General features: G+C 43.5%; 1 protein-coding gene across 1 annotated transcript in view; it reads right to left on the bottom strand.

Annotated features, from left to right (window-relative positions):
• GOT1 (glutamic-oxaloacetic transaminase 1) overlaps positions 1–13,324 on the bottom strand; it is a 31,989-nt gene extending 18,665 nt beyond the window's left edge. Inside the window, exons 1-2 of the mRNA XM_032882584.1 lie at positions 13,133–13,324; positions 3,975–4,156 (exon numbers count right to left, since the gene is read on the bottom strand). Of these exons, the coding sequence (XP_032738475.1) occupies positions 3,975–4,156; positions 13,133–13,250 (300 nt within the window). The 5' untranslated portion in view covers positions 13,251–13,324. The remainder of the gene's footprint in view (positions 1–3,974; positions 4,157–13,132) is intronic.
• Between the last annotated feature and the right edge of the window lie 9,243 nt (positions 13,325–22,567).

Raw genomic sequence — 22,567 nt, 5'->3', positions numbered from 1 at the left:
TCACTCATCCACGCTGCATCTCCTTCAAGTTTTGGCTGAGGGACACCTGGGTGGCACAGTCAGTTAAGCATCCAATCACGATCTCGGGGTCATGAGCTCAAGCCCCACATTGGGCTCCATGCTCAGCACAGAGTCTACTTAGGACTCTCTCTGCCTCTGGGGCACTTGGGTCACTCAGTGGGTTAAGCCTCTGCCTTTGGCTCAGCTCATGATCTCAGGGACTCTCTCTACCTCCTCTTCCCTCTGCCCCACCCCCTGTGCTTGTTCTCTCCTCCAAATAAATCAATCAATAATAAATCAATCTTTAAAATCAATAAAATAAATAAATAAATCTTTAAAACAAAAAGTTTTGGCTGAAATGTCTTTTCTATTTCCATCATGACCACCCTCGTGAAAACCCTATCTACCCCAAGTCCCACACTCAGCCTCTTCTAATGATGTGCCTCTTCTACTCTATTTTCACAGCATTTATATTTGTTTAATCTACTCTATCATGACCTTATCTATTACATTTACAGTTGGCTTCTCCTCACAAAACTGTAAGCAAGGGCAGAAGATTCTGGGTCTTTTGGTCACTGCTGTGCTCCAGCTTCTAGAACAGTGCCTAACCTACCCTTAGTGGTAAGCACTCATCTGCTAATTGACTGACTGACTGAATTCAAACATCTGAGAATCTCTGATATGCCAGGCTAGGAGCTAAATGCTGAAGATTTACAAGGTAAGTCATCATCCCTGCCCTGAGGGAAGTCATGGTCTTGTGGAAGACAGACATAAAATTATACATCATGGTAATGAGCACAGTAAGTACAGTTATTCCTAAACTGTGAACAAAGTCCTGTGATAACTCGGCCTGGCCGGAGAGAGCTAAGGATTCAGCGTGGAAGTGACCCTTGGCCAGGCCCTGCACAACTTACAGTCTCCTGGAATGTCAGGAACCTGGGGTGGGGGTGGGGGGGATTGTGAGTCATGGAGGACAGGATGAAAGCTGGCTACAAATTATACCACATACCCAGCTCAAAGTCTAGATTTGCCCTGTAGATAATGGAGGGGCTACCGTGTGTGCGTTATGTGGGGCAAGGAGCAGGTGACATGATTATCAGCTTTCTTTGCTATGAAAGATCCTCCTAGTTGCACTGTGCAGAACCTTTAAGATTTTTTTTATTTGAGAGAAAGGGGGAGAAAGAGAGCGAGTGAGCACGAGCAGGGGAAAGGAGCAGAGGGAGAGAAGGAGAAGCAGATGTCCTGCTGAGCAGGGACCCCGATGCAGGACTCCATCCCAGGACCCTGGAGTCATGACCTGAGACAAACACCTAACTGACTGAGCCACCCAGGTGCCCCTGCACTGTGCAGAATCCAACAGAATGGGGAGGAAACTAGAGGCAAGAGGCCATCACAAGAATCCTAACGAGAGGATGGTGGGCTGACTAGGACAGCAGCTTGGGAATGGTGAGGACATCCGAGCGAAAGGAAGAACTCAGAGCTCAGAACCAGCCAGGACCTAGGGTGATGCAGATGCCAAGACAACATCCTAAACTATCCCCCCCACAACCCCCCCCCAAAAAGCCTTCAAGTATTTACAGACTGCCATCTAAATTTGTTCTCTGATCGAATACACAACATAGGAGGAAGCCGACTAAGAGGGAAGGCCATGTAAATGACCAAAACAGGAGCACAGGGCAGAGAAACAAGCACCTGTCCAAGACGATTAGGAAGTGCTATAAGAAGTGTTGTAAGGTTACTAAGTGTGTAAGAAACATACAGCTTTAGAGGAAGGTCCCCAACACAGAAACTGTCTTTCTTTCTTCGTCAACAATGGAGTTCCACCAAATCTATCCCCAGTGTCTCTCAAGATAACCCTAGCTGCCTAAGTCCTCCACTCTCAAACTTCATCAGGACTCTCCTTCAGCGAAACTCACATTACTTGTCTAATCATAACCCCTCCTTCAGCAAAACTCATTAATTACTTATCTAATCACAACCCAAGTTCCAGGACTTTTGCTCAGAACCTCCCAGCCTCCTGACAGAACCCTGGGCCTGTGTGCCCCTCATTTCTCCCCTGTTTACCAAGGTATCTGGGTAACAGCATGTAGAGAATAAATCAGATGATTCCAAGATGTGGTCCCTTCCATCACAAAGGCTTCGCTACGACACTGGCCCAGAGAACAGTAAGGGCAGCTGCCTTAAACTGCACAATACCCACCTGGGCTCTCATAACATCCCAAGCCCATCCCCACCTACCCTGCTGCCAGCTTTATCTTCTTTGAACACTTTGGGTAACTTCTCTGCTCAAACCTTCAGGTGGTTTCCCCTGTCCAAGGTGCCAAAATCAGCCTGGACATGCTCCTAGCTCCAATCAGGTAGGTCTCTCTTCCGCCTAGACCCACTTACCTCCGGACCCCAAATTCCCTCTACTCCAAAAAAAATACCTCTCCTTTTCCTCCCTCTCTGTTTGCGGTTCCCAACCCTGGCTGCACTTTGGAGTCACATGGGGAGCTTTTAAAACTATGCCCTTGCAGGGAAGGGAACTGGGGGGAGAAGGGGGAACTGGGATCTGAAAGGGCAGGGAGGGAAAGGGCAGGGAGCGGGGTGCCTGGGTGGCTCAGTTGGTTAAGCATCTGCCTTTGGCTCAGGTCATGATCCCAGGGTCCTGGGATCAAGCCTCACATCAGGCTCTGCTCAGCGGGGAGACTGCTTCTTCTTCCTCTCCCTCTGCCCACCGCTTTCCTTGCTTCTGCCTGTGCTCTTTCTGTCAAATAAATAAAATCTTGAAAACAAGAACAAAAACAAAAAACAGACAAGTAGGACAGGGAGTGAAGGGGCACATGTACCCATCTGTACATGTGTATATAAAATTCCCCAGGTGATACTATTCTACACTAATTCCCAGAATTGGGAACCAGAGTCCTGGCCTCATTACCCAAAGTTCAGCCCACATCCCAATTCTATCCCTACCACTATCCCTGGCTTCTGAATCCCCTTCTCCCCAGAAAAACACATACACACAGAATTCTGCATAAAATGTCAGGGTGTGGGGGCGCCTGGGTGCCTCAGTCAGTTAAGCATCGGACTCCTGAATTCAGCTCAGGTCATGATCTCACAGTCGTGAGATCAAGCCCCAGATCAGGCTTTGCACTGAGCGTGGAGCCTGCTTGGGACTCTCTCCCTCTCCCCCTCTACCCCCACCCCCTTGTGCATGCTCTCTCCCAAAAACAAACAAACAAACAACACAACAAAAAAAATGTCAAGGGGTTCAGAGACCCCTTAAATAATCCCCTATGGGACCAGGAACCACAAACCAGTCCTTTCCTAACACAGATGACATGTAGGGGTTAGAGAGTAAATGCCTTAACCGTGGTTAAAGAAAGAGCAGATCTGGGTCCAGACCTGATTATCTTGGTCATTCCATTAAACTCCCTTGGCCTGGCATTTCCACAAATGGCTTCAACCCAGTAGCCACAATGTGACTGTCTACATAACAGCACAGGACCCAGCAGCCACAGAGGCCAGGCTTGCCGTCCGGCCCTACCACATGCGCTACCCCGGCCTTCAGTTCACACTACTTAAACCCTTGTTCATGGACACTTCAACAGACTTGAAACCAAACTGAGTTTTCAACCTTGTCTCACCTTTGCAATTTCTAAAGAAAATATAGTTGACCCTGAATGACACAGGCTTAAATTGTGCAGGTCCACATACACCTGGACTTCCCCCCCACCCACAAACCCAGTACAGAATTGGAAATATATTTTCCCTTCCTTACGGTTTTCTTAATAACATTTTCTCTTCTCTCACTTTATTTTAAGAACATATACGAAACACATGTTTTGTGTTGTGGTTATCCATAGGTGGCCAGTAGCCTATCGGCAGGTCAGTTTTGGGAGAGTCCATAGTGATTTAAGGATTTTTGACGGAGTCGGCACCCCTAACCCCCACACTGTTCAAGGGCCAACTGTCCATCCTTTCCCAAAACTCACCCGCTTCTCCTGGATAGCTGGGCTGTTATCCCCGAGGGCCAGGCGGGAAGCACAGGTCCGGAACTCAGCGAGGCCGAGGATGGGCAGGTACTCATGGTTCAGACTGCTGTCATTAGCGAGCTTCTGCTCCACCTTCCTCACAACCGGCAAAACCCAGGGCTGGCAGTCGTCTGTGCGATAAGCTAGAACACAGCGAAGAGTCGCTTAAGAGGGAGGAGGCAGGCTTCATTCAAGGAAAAGCAGACGCTGGGACTGGGCACCTTCCACCTCCTTCCATCAAATAACAGAGCGCGAAATGAAAATCAAGTTCATTTCCTGACTGTTCATCCGCTTTGGGCCAGGCACTGGGTGAGGCGCTAGGGCAGGCAAGAGAGCCATGGTGCCACCCTTACAGATACTCAAGCTCTTAAATATGTGACCTCGAAAAAACAGAATGCTGAAATATCACTGGGACATCACAGAGCCTGATGGACAGGGTGTGCACGAGACAGCACTCTGCACACTCACGACCACCTAACAGTTGCTCTGTTGATCGTCCTAGCGCATTGAGATCTGTAAAGTCATGAGTCCAGAATCATCTTCCTTCTCCCAAGAGAATTCTGGAAAAGTGCTAGGTGCTACTTCACATGACTGCTGCAACTTCAAACATAAAATGTGGAAAGGAGGTGGCAAAAGGCCTACCTCCTCCTCTTGTCCTAGAAGAACAGAAGTGGGACAAATCGTGAGCAGAGGCCCCGGGGCTGAAGATTCCAGCAGATGGTTACAAAATCCCGGACAACCTATTTGATGTCTGCACACATCTTTGTCCTCTCTCTGCCATGCCTGACCATTTGACTATTCCTCTTACTTCATATTCCACACTTTTATTGATCTAAATGTATCTATTTTATAATATTTAATCCTGCCTATAGCAAACTTCTAAGCACTTCGACACTGAAAGTATTTCTAGTCCTGTTATCCTATCACTGATTTTTTTTTCCCCTCTTGTACCATATGATTATCTCAGGATTACAGCCTTAGAGGGCACCGGCTGTGGCTTGCACCCAAGCCAATGATCTGAGCTGATTCCTCACAGGGGTCACCTGACTCTGCTGGAATGTTTAGTTCTCCAACAGACCCACACTTTTTCAAGTGATTTTGAAACCGAAAATTTTAGAGTAATCCTGATTATTTTAGGCCCAACATGAACCCCTGACCTCTTTTTAAAAACCACTTTTTAGGGTGGTTGAGATTGTTTACAGAACATATGCTGACTGTAGGAAATTTTAAAAAGCCCAGAGAGCAAATGATAAACATTATGATTAATATGTAATCTCAGCACTCAGAGATAGAGTATTAACATTTTAGTGTACAACCTTCTGAGCTTCTACATGAGCATATTCTTTTATAAAATCTGCATCACACTGTACATAAAATTTTCAACATGCTTTTTACCACTTACTAAATACAAGTATTTTTCATTGTCATTCACTATTCTTTTAACAGATGATATATTCATGTCCCCACTCCATCCTAAGCCTCCATCTATCTCGTTCCAAATCCTCCCCTCCAATAAATAAGTTATTCTTCATTTCTTTTGTATCTTTCCCGAATTTCCCTATGCATACATAAGCAAATACAGCCTCTTATGTCCCCCTTTTTTACATAAAAGGTAACATATACTATACACTGTTCTATTCCTTGCTTTTTCTAAAGATATTTTTCTGTGTAGAGTGCCCTTGATTTTTTTTTTTTTTTAAAGATGTATTTATTTTGAGAAAGACGAAGAGAGCACAAGTGAGCACAAGGCGGGGGTGGGGGTGGAGGATGCAGAGGAAGAGAGAATCTCAAGCAGATGCCAGGCTGAGCAGAGCCCCCTTCGGGCTTGAGCTCACTACCCTGAGCTCATGACCTGAATTGAGATCAAGAGTCACATCTTAACCAACTGAGCCACCCAGGTGCCCTCTTCCATTCTTTTTCTACAGCTGCATAACTGATGAATGTACCATAATTTGTTTTGCCAGTCTCTTGTTGATGGACATGTGAGCTATTTCCAATCTCTGGCTATTACATAACAATGCTTCAGTGAACAACCTCATACATATGTCATCTTCATGTAAATATATTCATGTAAATATATCCGTAAGATAGATGCAGGGTTGAAAATGGAACTGTAGGCTAAGAAGTATGTGTAAAAATTTGTAGTTCTGACATATATCCAAACTGGCCTCCACAGGGATTTTATCAGTTAACACTCCTACCATCAGCATGTAAGCATCTGCTTCCCATAGCCTCATCCAGAGTAAATTTTTGCCAGTATGAGGATGCAAATGGTAACTCAGGGTAGTTTTAATTCACATTTCTCTTATCATGAATTCAGTTGGTCATTTGTCTTATTTACTCTCATACATATTTAAGTAGGCCCCATGCTCAGCACTGAGCCCAACACAGGACCTGAACTCATGAGCCTGAGATCAAGACATGAGCGGAGATCAGGAGTTGGAGGCTTAATCCACTGAGCCACTCAGGCGCCCCCACTGTTCATATTTATGAGCCATTTACAACACAATTTTAGTAGCTAGACAACATTCCTTTTTATGCAAAATTTATTTACTATTTGCATTGCTTCTGACTGATACTATAAACACCGTGAAAAATGTTCTTATATCTTTACATATATTCATGCATGTTCCCTTAAACTTTCTAGATGTAAAATTACAGTCAAAAGTCATACAACAAATAAAGACTTTATAAGATCATTTTGACTTGGGGTCTTTTTTTTTTTAAGATTTTATTTATTTGAGAGAGAGAGAGAGAGAAAGCATGAGAGGGGAGCAGGTCAGAGGGAGAAGCAGACTCCCCACGGAGCTGGGAGCCAGATGTGGAAGGCAGTGGCTTAACCAACTGAGCCACCCACGTGCCCTCAGGGTCTTTCTTCTATCAACGAACTCTACCCTCTAGGGATGTGTCATCTATGAATCTGATAAGCACCTCAAATGAGTAATAAGAATGTAGATAGAGGTGCAGACTGACACAGCCACTAACCAATCAATGGTCTCTAGGTAGGTGGCTGTGACTCACAACACTGTGGCAACACTGCCACAACACTCACACGCTACCCTACCCCCTGGCCTACCAAATTCCTTCCAAACAAGTCAGAAGCCTACTGTATCAGGTGGGATTTAGTCTGTTTTGTTTTGTTTTGTTTTTTTCTTTTTAAGATTTTGTTTATTTACTTGAAATGAGAGAGAGAGAGAACACATGTGTGTGCAAGAGCAGGGGGTAGGGGTGGAGGGAGGGGGAAGCAGGCTCCCTGATAATGCAGGGCACGATCCCGGGACCCTGGGATGATGACCTGAGCTGAAGATCATAATCTGAGCCAAAAGCAGTCGTTCAACCGACTGAGCCACACAGGCACCGCTGGTGTGGTTTTTTAAACAGATGTCAAAATAACCACTTCCAAGTAAGAGTTATCCCTGAAGATTCCTCTATGATCACAATGCTACCACTTTTCATAATATTCTTGGAATTCTTCTTTTGGAATTATTTTTAGACATGATGTCTCATTATTTTGAATATCCTCAATGGTGCCAAATCTTTGTCCTTTGAAAGTAAATTTGATTTCTGGAAATGCAACTTGCAGCAAGGGCAAACGTATCTTTAACTAAACCACACAGAGAGGATACTATTTAGATGTACAGTGTGGGTGTTCATAGAAAAACCAGTTCTGTTACGCTTCACATCTGTGTTTGGAGATTATGTGTATTGCAAAATTATGCCATATGTATTGTATTTATGATAAGTCATTTGTAAACCATGTATTATAAATAGGAAAGACAAAAAAGTCCCAGAACCACCATTCTTACCCATACCATCTACTCTGTACTACTCTAAAAAATCTTGTCGTAAGACTAGATGCAAGGAGTCATTGTGTCTATATTGCGACAAAGGAGAAATTGGCCAACTTATACCTCCCCTGCCTCCTCCACAGTCCAGTTTCTCCCAGGTTCAGTTCCAGGTTCATACCCCAGGCCTTGCCTAACTGCCCTAATGAAGCAAACAGTAGAAGGTTCTTGGTGACTAGAGCAATGAGGGCAAGCATTATTAACAGCTATGATTCCTACTCTCCCAGTGGATTTTCATTCCTGTCTGTCAGACCCAGGAGTTTCTCATCCATGTTTTCATTCACTCATTCATTCAACAAGGACTTACTGAATCTACCAAGGAGGAGACATTGGCTACAAGTAGCTACACAGAAATGTGCAAGGCAGAATAAGATACTGTCTGCCCTGGAGGAAACACAGTATATACAGCCCTTAATTCTCTTGTAACGAGTCAGGGAAGACTTTACAGAGAATGAAGGATGAAAAGTGAGTAGGAATTTAAAAGGTAGTCAAGGAATGGCATTCCAGCGTGGAAGCAGAGTCTTCCCTTCTAGTTTCTTTGGCTGGTCTAATAATTAGATTGCCATAACAGATTAACAGGAGAAAAACAAAAGTTTAATAACCTCTACCACCTGTATACATGGGAGAGACAGGACAACTGAGTTAACTCCATAGAGTGGCCAAAGCCATTACCTTAAATACCACCTTCAGCTAAAGACAACAGATGTTGGGGGTGGGGAGTCAACTCTGCAAGATGACCTTAGAGGCACAGGAAACAAGAGAAAGGTCAAGATGCAGATTTAAGCCCCGCCTCTCCACTGATAGTTCCTCCAGATTTAGAGTCACCTGAGAAAGACATTCTTACAAATGGATATTTCCCTTATAAATGTAAATGTTTCTTATAAAAAGGCTAACTTCTACTTGGGTTTTCAGAATTTCTCCTGTATTTACAGTTTAAAAATAACCAGCTTAAAAAAAAAAAACAGCTTAGGAAGTGCCTGGGGGCTCAGTTAAGCAGCTGCCTTCAGCTCAGGTCAGGATCACAGGGTCCTGGAATCGAGCCCCAAGAGCCCCAAGTCGGGCTTCTGGCTTAGCACTGAGCTTGCTTCTCCCTCCCCCTCTGCCTGTAGCTCCATCTACTTGTGCTCTCTATCAAATAAACAAATAAAATCTTAAATAAATAAATAAATAACCAGCTTAGAGCCTATTTGGGGGGGGGGGGGTGTTTACATTTTGCTTCCCTTCACCAGGCTGAGGGAACGCCTGTCTGAAGGTCCAAGAGGCTTGGAGGAGACAGGAGGCTTCTGAGGATCTGCATCTTCGGGGCTCAGACACAGGACCCGTGGAGGAATATGGGTCAGAGTCTTGGAGGACATCCTCATCTAAGGAACACAGTTTCAATGGGGAAACCACTGAAAGCACTCAAGAGAGTGATGTGGAAAGTGGTCCATTTGAACAGGATCATCTGAGTGACACGACAGAAAATAAACTGCAAAGGGGAACAGGGATGGATAGTGAAGTCAGGAGGGTACTGCGGGCATTCAGAGAGGCAGTAATGGAGTCTCTGATTCAGGTAGTGGCAACAAAGAAAAGACGAGATACTCAAAATAGACTTATGAGGTAGAAAATACAGAACCTAATGACCAAATAAACTGATGTGGGAACAGGGAAAAGACGACAAATGACTCAAAAGTCTGTCTAGTCTGGATAAAGGCTGGTGGTGATGTGGGGATGGGGAGGGGGTGGATGGAGAAGGGGTCCCACTAAGATATAAAACGTAAGCAGAAAAAGAAAGATTGAGGGGGAGGTGGAAATGATGAGTTTTCTGAACATGCTGCATTTGTAGGATGTGTTTAGCAAACTGTACCGAGGATGGGTCTGGCTTTCAGGGAAGCAGCGCAGGATGGAAAGAAAGATTCCCTAATTACAGATGTCAACAGTACCTGAGCCATTGTATTAACAAGGACTTACTGAATACTTAGTACCTACGAGGCACTGTGCTAAGCGCTTTACTTTCTCTTCTAACCCCCGTTTAATTCCTGTAATGACTCACAATACAGATACTATGATCTGGAAACTGAGGTCAGAAGAGTTGAATAATTTGCCCAAGATCAAGTGGATTATAAGAGCTAGGCTGTCATATTATTAAGTTCATGGATCCATGTGGTTTTTTTCTAAGAGCAAGAGAAAGCCTGAAGCAAGCAGACCCCAGAGGCCTGTGTGACGGAGGCCTCTTTATCACACAGGTTTCAGGGGAGTTCAGGAGTGCTGCTTTCCAGAAGAAAGGAAGAACGCAGAGAATTAAATGATCAAACCATCCCCCTCCTCTCCTCTGAACATCTCCACTTTCCTCACTCCCCTCCCCAGGAGCCCCTACACATATATAAGCCTCTTAAGGCCCTTTTTTCCAACTAGAGTCCTGGGACGAGGGCTGGGGAGTATTCAGAAACACCTGATACAGCACTTCTATCCAACAATTTTATGTGAAGATGCTAGAAATCCCCATTAAAAAACACAACAAATATTAAAATAAGAGCAGGTTATTTGGAACTAAAGGAAGCTCAATTCCCGTGATAAACAGACTGGAGTCTATGAAGCAATGTCTTGTTCAGGCAGCATGAGGCTGGACCCATGTCCCCCCTGCCCTTGAAGCCACGGGTCTCAAACCCTGAGAAGCACCAAATTGGCCAGCTCAGGGCACGTTGTACTTAAATGTGACGCTCTGCTTTACCTAGAAGGAAATTAAGGAACCAGTGCCAGCAAGAGTATCTCTGGAGAAACTCAGCAAGTAGAAACTAGGTAGTGAAATTATAGTTGCAGCTTATTTTAAACACATCCAACAGCACTAGAACATGAGCTGGATAATCTCCCCTGGGTTTTATCTTAAGGGGGTGGGGTGGGGAGTATCTTCTCCAAAGTCAGTGATTAATTAATTACATTTCCTTCACAAAGGATATACTTGGGGATTTGTATTAACTAGAGCTAGAACATACAAAAGCTGGAACGAGAGCTCTCTTTCTACTCAATTAGACCCTTATCTGAGCACCTGCCATCCACCAAAAGAGATCATAAAAAGAAAAATAGTATTTTTATCACTTTTCACTTATGTATCACATTTCACACATAATTACTCATTTAATCCTCAGCCAACTAATGAGGCCAACATCATTATCCTACATGTAACGTGCTAGTGAATGTTTGAGCAGAATTTTAGAGAGGGAGGCATAACATCTCTGCTCTTCAACTAACAGAGTTCCAGGATGCTATACAGCCCTCCCAAGGTCACGCTGCTGGACTGCAGGGATGGCCTGTATTGAGATCTCCCCACTCTTCCCACTACAGTGCACTGGCAGCCTCTGGACCACCTAAAGGACCCAAAATAGAGGAGAGGACAGTTCCACCACCAATAATCCTATGACCCGGGGCAAACTACTTTATCCAACTGGGCTTCAGCTTCCTTCTGGCTGCAACAACCCTCCAGAGACCTTGTCCGCATTAAGTAAGATTAAAGGCACACATTATTTGTTCCTGGTAAGGAGGGAACGTTCCTGGGTTCCTGGGAAACATGACAAAGGCACCATCACAGGTGAGATGACCACCTGAACTGCAAACTCTACTTCTGGGCCAATCACTTCTGGCCTGGGCTGACCAGGCGCTACTTCTCTGCACCCAGCAGTTTATTTCTGAACCAATGTCAGAAATGATTTCATTTTGCAGTTCATGATTTCATTTTGCAGTTCTTAAGCTGAAAATTTTTTTCAGCATCTTCTGTGCAATCTACCCAAAGAAATGCCAAAACAACTCTTATATAACCTGTACTTATTTGCCAGACATTATTCTAAGTGCTTGAAATGTATTTGAGTCTCACAAAAACCCTGTAAGATCGTTTAATGGTAACTGAGACCCCCTCCCCAAAAAAACGGAACATTTTTAGAAGATGTATTTAAGTCAACATCATATTATATATCTGGCCCTAATTAAATACTTGGAGGTTATAAATTGGATTTAAATTAAGAGCTTGAATGTTACCCGACTCCAATTCAACTCAAGGCAAACTTTCAATACTTCTCCTACGTAGTAAAAACATCACTTACTCTCCATGGCTGAAACTATATGGTATTTACTTTTTAAAAAATGCTTTATTATGGAAAATTTCAAACATACACAAAAGTCACAAGAATAATATAATGGGTGCCAATGTACTCATTACCTAGCCTAAACAAACCATACTTTTTAATGGCTTTTTTCTCACCTCTTTCCCATACTCCTTAGTGAAGACTTATTTTTAACAGGTCCTATGTACAGTCAGTGCAGGAAGCCTGATTCTGAACCTCCTTCTCACCACCATCCACTACAAAATAGTTCGATTTTCTCTTTCCAAAATTTCTGGTCCTTTTACTCTCAATCTGTTCCTTAGCATGAACATCATATTTTCTTCAACCTGGCTGGTCTTTGTGTGTGATCAAGTGTGTTTGGAGCTTCAAACATTTAAATGAGAGTGATAAGAAATGACAAATTCACCGAAGGTTAGAGTTATTCTGAGGTACTCCAATCTAAACCCTTCTCTTGCAGAAGGGGAAACTGAGGCCCACACTCTCAGCTGTCCAAGCAAGAACTGAAGACAAGAATGGGCGATAGCGAGCTTCTACTTCCTTTCCACTCTTTCCACTCCTTCCTACCATCTCTAACCATTCCTACCACATCTGCAAGGACCAGAATATGATTCCCAGGTCCTCCCAGGCTGTGTCAGAAGCACTTTAGATTTCTATTGTATCACACCTTGATGTTGATATCCATGAGACCAAAAGCACGCCTCAGGCTTTCTCCCTACAAGGCTTGGGTAAAGTGCTGATTGTGACCTACCTGGTAGTCACTCAAATATTTACTAACCCAGACTAGAGTTTCCTAAGGCTCAGAGTTCTCCTTCATTCGTTCTCTAGCAACCAGGACATCAAGCCTATCAGGATTCCTGGCTTCCTCCCTCCCCTTATCTTGGGCCTCCCCATTTATTAACAGTTGAAAGGATGTAGTAGTATAAAGAACACAGAATGGGTAATCAGTAAAACTGGGTTTGTGTCCTGGCTGTTAGACCTGCACTGTGGACCTTGGACACATCTCCTTTTTCCAAGGACTCCACATGCTCCTCTGTAAAATGGGCAGGTTGAAAAACAGCCCCGTGATTCTTGCCACATCTCCAGCCAGCATCAAGCTAGGCCTCGGCCTATCCCACCGCACCCACCACCCGGGTTAGGTCCGCTCCACTGCCCAGGTTGCTCCTACTCGCTGCATCTTTACCTCCCACTCCCAGGTTGACCTTGCGGGGGTCCGGATCCTCCCGGAAGTCGGCAGTGAGCTTAAAGACCAGGACCGGCTGGGCCTGCGGAACCTCGGCGAACACAGACGGAGGTGCCATAGCAGGAGAGCTTGAGACAGGCGAGAGCTTCCACTCTGCGTCTGGAGCCACTAGGTCCGGTCTAGACACGGCGACTGGAGGAGACTCTCACCTTCACCTAGCCGGCAGGGGAGGGCCCGCGGCCTCCAATGGTCTAGCTGCGTTCGGAACTTGGCAACGCGGCTAACCAATCGGGAGCTTCTGACGCAGAAAGGGCAGGAGGGAGGGGACGCTCTTAGCCAATCCAAGCGGAGAATCTTATCGGAGGCCAGTCATGATGCAACCAATACACTGGGCGCCGGCAGAGAGGGGGACCCGGACTAGGGTTGATTGGCAGAGCGGACTCCTCTGGCTCAGGGCCTGCTTCCGGGGCCTCCGGGGCTGGCGAGAGGAGCCGAGCGGCACAGGGAGCGGGAGGTGGCTTCCCTGACCTTCGAGGGCCCAGCGAGGAGGAAGGTGGCCGGAGGGAATTCCGGAGGATCGGCCTTCCGGCACCCAGGAGCAGGCGTTCTCCGGGCCGGGCCGGGCAGCGCGCGCCTTCCTGACCCCGGCTGGCAGCCCCATCCCCGGCGTCTGCGCGCTCGGGACGAAAAGTCCTTGGTCTGAACGTGCAGCTCCGGAGCGCGCGCGGCGACCTTGACCATTCCTGCCCGCTGTTCTCCCCGAAGGAAATATGGGTGGGCCGCCTGCCTGGGTTTCAGGCAGGGGACATCCTACTAAAAGTGGGGGAGTGATCTTTCCTTACAAAGAGGGTCCTGGTCCTCAAGGACCTTCAGGATTTGGGCAAGGTGTCCCGCTCCAGCTTTGCTCCCCCGCCACGCACTCAACCAGATCTTGCTGTCATCATCTGGCTGGTACCCAAACGGCCTCTTCTTTTAGTCTGGCTGTTCCTTCCTCCCCAGCTCCTCTCTCCACCGGGCGACCTTCAAGATCCCGAGTAAATAAATGCCTCCTTCATAAAGACTCTTCTTAACCCCCACTCTGGTCAAAATCCGCCTCTCTTTTCCTGTGCTTCTGTACCTTGTTGGCAATATTACCATTTCAGAAAATGCCCTAGTTAAGAACCTAGCTCTGCACCCAGAACACCTAGCTTTAGATTCTGGCTCTGTCATTTACTGACAGGCAGGTTTAGGCAAGTGACTTAACCTCTCTGTTCCTGCTCTGTAAAGTGGAGATACTAGTATTTTCCTTAGGGCTGTTGTGGGGATTATGAGTTGATACATACAAAGTGTTTAGTTGCATATAGTAAGCACCCCCTAAATGTTAGTTAGCTGTTGTTGTCATTGCCCATCTGCCACACCCCTTGTAGATGGTAAGCTTCTTTTGGCTACCCTATGTAAGTATCCCCTAGTGTTTTGCACTTAGTAAGCAATAAATGGTGGAAGGACACATCCATTCTCTTGGTGTTTCAGGAGAAAACAATACTCTAGCCTCTGTTCATTGATAATAATACAAATCTCAAAATGAATTTTCCATTCATAGTAACCAATACAAGCCAAAGAGACTTTGGACAGCACCTGCCAACCTTTGTTATCACCTGCTTTTTTCCAGGAGCTTTGCCTCTGCTTTCAAAGCTAACTGCTCAGGGTGTTTCATTAATACTGCTTTCCTCTAAGATTGCAAGTTCAACATGGAAGGTGAAATGACAATGAACTGTTAGTAGTTCTAAAAGCAAAGGCAAAGGGCAACTGCTGAGAGGGGTGTTGTACAGCCCAGCCTTCCCAGAGTTTGAGAAGAATGATCTTCACAGCGTTGGTCAACAATATCATGGTCATTTCTTACGTCATTCCTGCAGGAAAAACAATCCGTGGTTACCTAAACATGATGAACTTAGCTAAGTCCAAATAAATATTTATTGACAATCTAAGCAGCTCCATAACCAAGTCAAGGAGATAGGGGCAAAGAAAGTGACATCTGTAGTTTTTCTTCGTGTCTTCATAATATCTGTTCTAAATTTTAGAAAGGGGCAAACGGTTAACTGGGTGTAGCAGGGAGGGAAAGTACATATCATGTGGGATCCAAGTCTCAAACATTTTCCTTGGTAATATTAGGTTCTTGGAGATTACATTCAGTTCCTTCTCTCTTGAGCCCTGCACCCCATCCCTCTACACAAAATGCCAATCTTGAAATAAACAAAATGCTTTCCAGGCCATTGCTAATTTTAACACTTTGACTTGGAATTGAGCAATGCTGCCTCCCTGCTGAATGGCTAAAACAAGCAAAAGACTCTTCAGAGGCCAAACATTGCCCAAACAAGTAGGCAACCAGGCAAGGTGAGTGTCCAGGAAGAGAGCAGTAGAGTCAAAGGAAAGGAGGACTAGTATTCTCCTTGCCTCGTGATTTGCTATGACTGTTAGAGCATCCTCCCTACCAACTCCCTCCTGGCTTTTTTTCTTTCCCTTTTTCTTCAAAAGAATTGGGAGGGAGGAACTGGAAACCCACACAGCAACAGCTTCATCTGGAATGAATTCTTGTAGAATATACTTGCCTGGAAATTGGAAGTGTTCAGAGCTGAGCAGCGCTGCCCCAAGCATAAGAGGCAGTCCAGGCCAGGTCAGCCATGGACACTGCACAGACCTCTAACCAAACCCAAACCTGCTTATTGTATCCAGTTTTGCCCCTGATACCCTGAAGGTCTAAACTTAGGAACAAGTCGGGAGAGGGAGGAGTTTTTCACACTTTGTACTCAAGGGCAAAGTGCCTCAGAATAGTTACATTTAGGTGTATGCTGTCACTAAGGGTAGGATATTATTCAAAAGCTGACTTGTGTCGTTCAGAATCACTGTGTGGCTGAGTAGTGGCCAATAAGATAAGCATAGAGCCCCTAAGGCGGTGGTGTTCTCCGCTGTGCGGCATTTACTCTTGCTGAGGAAGGTGATCGCTTATCAACCTCGTCCTTCAAATTAACTGGCTTGTTTCCTGGGCACGCCCCAGTGGAACGAACATCTCCTTTCGCTTCTCTTCTCTCACTTCACTCCTTCCTCCTGTATGTAGGACTCTTCTCCTACACACATGGAGGGACCAAGTGAGGGTCTGTTGGTCCTTCCTAACCCATAGAAGTGTATGTGCAATGAGGCCTGAAGTACACAGCAGCTAACCTTAGTTCCTGAACCGGGCACCCACATGGGCAGAACTTTTTTTTAAAGCTGCTGAGACCTTTGTACAACAGAGATATCAATTGGATGACAACTGTCGATGGTTTTATCTACTTGCTAGCCATAATTCAGTTCCAGGGTACCATTTAGAAACTCCTGTGCTGGTGCACCTGGCTAGCTCAGTGCGTGGAACATGTAACTCTCGATCTTGGGGTTTTTGAGTTCAAGCCCATAGCGGGTACAGAGATTACTTAAGAATAAAATCTTTAAAGGGGCACCTGGGTGGCTCGGTTGGTTAAGCATCTGACTCTTGACCTCAGCTCAGGTCTTGATCCCAGGGTCTTGATCTCAAGCCCCATGTTGGACTCCACGCATGGAGCCTGCTTAAAAAAATAAAATCTTTAGAAGAAATTGTTGTGCTGTAGAGTGTTGGTACTTAAGAAGCAGTACAGCTTCTTGTGGTTAAAAGCATGGCCTCTAGAACTAGTTTCCTCTGCATGCCTCAGTTTCCTCCCCTCATCTATAACATGGGGATAGTAACAGTTCTACCTCATGGGGTTGCTGTGAGGATAAAATGATGTACTTTTTTTTTTTAAAGATTTAATTTATTTATTTGACAGACAGAGATCACAAGTAGGCAGAGAGACAGGCAGAGAGAGAGAGGGGGAAGCAGGCTCCCCTCCGAGCAGAGAGCCCGATGTGGGGCTCCATCCCAGGACCCTGGGATCATGACCTGAGCCCAAGGCAGAGGCTTTAACCCGCTGAGCCACCCAAGTGCCCCAAAATGATGTACTTTTAAAAAGACTTATTTAGGGGCACCTGGGTGGCTCAGTGGGTTAAGTCACTGCCTTCGGCTCAGGTCATGATCTCAGGGTCCTGGGATCGAGCCCCACGTCGGGCTCTCTGCCCAGCGGGAAGTCTGCGTCCTCCTCTCTCTCTGCCTGCCTCTGCCTGCTTATGATCTCTCTCTCTCTCTCTCTCTCTCTCTGTCAAATAAATAAATAAATAAATCTTTTTAAAAAAAAGACTTATTTATTTACTTGAGAGAGAGAGAGCAAGCATGATCAGGGAGAGGCGCAGAGAGAGAGAGAGGGAGAGATGCAGACTCCCCACTGAGTGTGGAGTCTGATGCGGGGCTCTATCTCACAACTCTGACATCATGACCCAAGCCGAAATCAAGAATTGGACACTCACAGGTGCCTGGGTGACTCAGTTGGTTAAGCATCTGCCTTCGGCTCAGTTCATGATCCCAGTGTCCTGGGATCAAGTCCCGCATCACACTCCCTGCTTAGCAGGAAGCCTGTTTCTCCCTTTCCCACTCCCTCTGCTTGTGTTCCCTCTCTCACTGTGTCTCTCTGTCAAATAAATAAGTAAAAGCTTTAAAAAAAAAAAAGAGTCAGACACTCACACCCAAGTGCCTCAGAATTAAGTGATTTAATAGAAAACACTTTGAATTTTACAGGACACTTACTAAATACTCAGTATGTTCTCAGTCACCATCATCATCATCACAGATGTTGTTTACAAGCACTTGCCTTTGAGATTTGTTTCATTTGTTCATTGAAAGACAGCTGCCTAGTAAAACAATGCATCTGCTTTGCACATACAATCAAATTCTAGTTTGATTACTAGTCAACTAGTCCTCTTACTAGTCTTGAAACTTGGAATAAGCTTCTAAAATTGGGACAAAAAGATTTTTGCTCAGTGTTGACACACACACTTTTAACACACTTGTAGAAATTATTGCTATTATTTTATTTTGATGATGTTGTTGATGATGAGGATTACTATAGAGATTACACTTTGGTCCCTGGGTAGCTATAGGGTATTAGTTAGGCGAACTCCAAAATCTCTCTGTTCTGGCCTCTTGCAGGCATATACTCTGGAATTTTTTTTAAAGATGAAAAAGAAAGCAAAGAACACAAGTTATTACATATTTAGAGTCCTCCAAAAAGTCTTTGTAGAGATCTGTAAAATCTCAAAGCGATTTAAAGGTAACAACACAATTAATACTTAATTAAAATATAAAAATGTTAATAATAACTTCTTATATTTCTATATTATCTCTTTCTGATGAGTAGAAGGTGTTTTAGAAATGCTATTCCACTACTCTCAACTTTTCAAGGTGACTATTGCCTCCTGTCAGAAAACACAAAGGAAATTGATAACTTTAGCAAAAAGCAAATGAAAACACTTCAAGCAACAGAAGAATAGGAAGTCTGCAGACCTTAAGTCATAAGAAAAGTTCCTCTCCTTGCCCTGTTTCTCCCTAAATGCATCACAAATACAGCCTCTTACTTCTAGAGCAAGGTGTTAAGCTTTCCTCCGTGCCTCCCACCCCAAGATGAGATATTCCTTTTTTGTTGGGTATGTCCTAATGTCCTATGCTTTGATGCAAGATGAAGGTAGGTGAAGAGATAATGAAGGGAACACATTCAATGGGTTTGTCAAAAACAAATTTCTTTTAAACAACTCCTAAAAGGATAGTCTAACGTAGTGTGGTATTATCCTAACCCATTCCACATAGCTCTTGAGGATAAAGAAGTGTATCGCTAAATTTCAACATCCAGCAGTAGAGGGCAACACTGCCCTTCTTTTGCAAAATGCTGAGCGCTCCTAAGGAAAATAAGACACTCCTGACCACCGTGTCTGTGTGTTTACTTTTACCTAATGCTTTAGAAAAAGAAACTATTAGAGTCTTTTTCTTATTGTTTAGGCGATTAGGTAGAAAGAACGTCAGAGCCTGTATTGCCTTGAAGTAAATGGTGAAAAACACAGAATATGCTCAGGATATGGGTTCTATCTAGCAAAGATAAACAGTAGCTTGACCCTGGGCAATCAGATAGGATTATTGTATGAACAGACCTAATTCTCCTGCACTTTCTGGGTAGAAGTCAATCTACTGAACTAGCAGGATGTGGTTTTAAAAATGTGTGTAATTCATATGGTCTTAGCCCAGATAACTAATTTTTAATCAGGATTCGCAGATTTTATTTGGCTGTCTGTGTTAGTAAGGAATGTCTTTCATGGGACAATAGTTGGCTAAAGGACTGTGTGTATATAGCAGTAAAACTGAAGGCTCATGTGCTAGTCCTCATTTTATTGCACTATGATGTGAGTTTCTCTGCCCAGTAGTAACAAGAAAAAAATAATCTGTTATTTTGTACTAAAAGTTACTTGATGCTCCTTGGCAGGATGACAGAGAGGAGAGAATAATCTTAACTTTAGCAAATACATAACCATAGTATCCCTAGCACATCTGGGTTCTGCTCTAACCCTCAAAACTTCGTTGGCAGCAAATCCTCAGTGCTGATTCAGATCAATTCCACCAGGGGAAAGTGCTGGAAGACAGAGTCTAGTTCCCAGCTCTATGTGAACCTGGAAAAATTATAACCTCTGAGCCTCTGTTTCCTCATCTGTTAAACAGATATATTGCCTCTGAGACCTAGTAAAAGGGTCAATTTAGAAACTATTAAAATGCTTTGAACACCATTGAAGTAGCTAATGAATATTTCTATCACTGTAGCCCAAAGAGATTCCTGCCTTTTCTGTAAATAAGATGGTGTGTCTTTTCTCCGCCTGTGGTGACATTATATTACCTGAGATGGTTTGTTTTCACAGGTACTTGAGTTTTTCCTCCAACGAGACTGCTTGTGAGTTCCTTGAGAACTGAAACCATCAACTGTACTTCCTGGTATCCTCTATGAGAACATATTTGGTACCCAATAAGTACTCAAATATGTGCTGCTTGATTAAAAGCAAAAACCACAACAATGCAGAATTAACTTTTTATTGAATCGTAGTAAAAACACACACACACATAATGTAAAATTGACCATCTTGACCATCTTAAAGTGTGTATACAGTAGTATTAACTATATGCGTATTGTCGAGCAACAGATCTCCAGAACTTTTTCATCACAGTTATTTCTATTTCAATTTAGTTATTCTTAATAACTATCTTCCACATCTCATGATGTCCCAAGTGCTTCTCATTGATTGATTGGGCAAAAAAAGGAAAAAAAAAATTATAGTACTGTCCCTCTGTGGCTAGGGATGTATGGAACAAGCTTATCAAGACTCCCACTCTTTTAAATCCTTCCTGCCCTCATCGAGATTCTGCTTTAGTCTCTCTCTAATCCACAGGTAAGTCATTTTCTACAAATTTGGGATCATATGCCAGAAAGGGAGTGCCTCTGTAAAATGCTTCTATAAAATGTGTTCATGAGTCATTCACATCTAACATATAATTAAGCATTTGTATAAAGGAAACTATTACATTACAATAGCAACACTTGCTAATTACTTGGTTTTTCAGAATATGTGACTTTTGTTAACGACTGAAAATAAAGTGCTATTTTAAATCGTTAATGGTATCATAGTAACACTTTAATTTAGCTGGTTATGGGGAGGACTGGGAAAATGTCCTCCAAAAAGACTCTGCTTTGGCTATCGGTCTACGTGCTGTTTGGGCTCTCTGAGGACAGTGTGACAATATTGAACTCTCAGTATGTGGTTTTAGAAACTGCATCTTCTCAGCACAGAGTTTCATCTAAAGTGACTGCTGAGTATCATGTCAAATTCATTTGTGGTAAAAAGTTTGGTTTTCTCTTTTCCACCAAGTGAAAACAAAAATAAATTTTAGGTGGATTGAAGGTGTAAACTTTTTAATCTATGAACAAACTATGGAAAATAGAGGAGATTTTTAAAAATGATATTAGGGTAGAAGAGACTTTCTCCATCATGACATAATCTCAGAAGCCATAAAGATAAAAATTGACGTTGTATGGCAATAGATACCATAAATAGAAATATGATGACTTGGAAAAATTGTCACACCTGTTATATGCTCAGTGCTTCCTTGTATTGATAGAAAAATGAATTAAGGATATAAAAAATCAATCAAGACAGAATAAATACAAATGGCCAATAAACATACCAAAAAAATCATCCTTATTACTAAATTGAAACCCCACCAATTCCTCCATTTTTGTTCATTAGACTGATAAAAACTAAAAATATTGGTAAATGATGTCATTGAGAATGCAGGAGAAAAGGCACTCGTGCACTATTGGTGAGGGTGTTGATAGATGAAATGCTTTCTTACACTGCATTTTGGCAAAATCACTCAAAATTAAAATGGACATATCATTTTACCAAGCAAGTTCTCCTCTAGGAATCTATCCGAACGAAGTTTATACAAGTTTGACAAGATAGGCAGGTACAGAGGTAAACAGCTGTGCATTGCAGCTTTGCTTTAATAGAAAAATACTAGGGGTGCCTGGCTGGTTCAGTCATTAAGCGTATGCCTTCACCTCAGATCACCATCCCAGGGCCCTGAGATGGAGCCCCACATCTGGCTCCCTGCTTGGCAGGAAGCCTGCTTCTCCCTCTCCCACTTCCCCTGCTTCTGTTCCCTCTCTTGCTCTGTCTCTCTCTCTGTCCAATAAATAAATATTTTAAAAAAAGAAAAATACTAAATGACAGAATTTCCAACAAATGTGTCATTTTATAGTGTAAAAAAAATCAAGTTCTTACTGAAAACATAACAGATTTGAAAGAGATTTCACAAGGATACAAAATTAAGATAGTCTCTAACAATGATAATTAGAACAGGAAGAAAAATCGTTGTCCAAAGCACTACAGATATTACCATTTAAAACTTCAGAAGTTATGAGGAACTACTTTCACTAAAGAGCAACGTTGTGTGCTATAGTTTAGAGTTAATCTGGAAATCGAGAGAACTATCAAAAATCACATATTAATAAAATAGTGATTTTTAAAAATATAAATCCCAGACTGTGTATCCCAGGACCTAAAGAAAACAGTTCCCGGCACCTAGTAGACAATAAATACTGGCTGAATGATGAATGACAATGACACTTCCATCAGGGTTGTCCTAAGACTTGATGTAAAACTGCCTAAGGATTAGTGTTGATATATAACAAGTGTTTGGGAGATAAGAGTTCACTACTTTCCTGGAGGCCTATTGGTGCTTAATAATTGCCTGGCACATTATAAGAGTTTGTTTATTTAAAACTATGTATATAGTGCTTCCCATATGCCAGGTACTGTTTTAAGTGCTTTACAAACACTAACTCATTCAAATGACAAGAAGCTGAAGTAGCTGGTCTTATCATCCCACTTAAAAGATGAAGCAATGGAAGCAAAAAGCAATTGAGCGATTCCCCCAAGATGGCACCGCTGGACAACGGTAGGAATATGAACACAGATAGTCTAGCT

This window comes from Lontra canadensis, unplaced genomic scaffold (assembly GCF_010015895.1).
Source record: "Lontra canadensis isolate GAN:19392208 unplaced genomic scaffold, GSC_riverotter_1.0 scaffold3, whole genome shotgun sequence".
Classification (NCBI taxonomy): domain Eukaryota; kingdom Metazoa; phylum Chordata; class Mammalia; order Carnivora; family Mustelidae; genus Lontra; species Lontra canadensis.
Note: the sequence above shows the minus strand (reverse complement) of the source record. Positions and strands in the feature narration are given on the sequence as shown.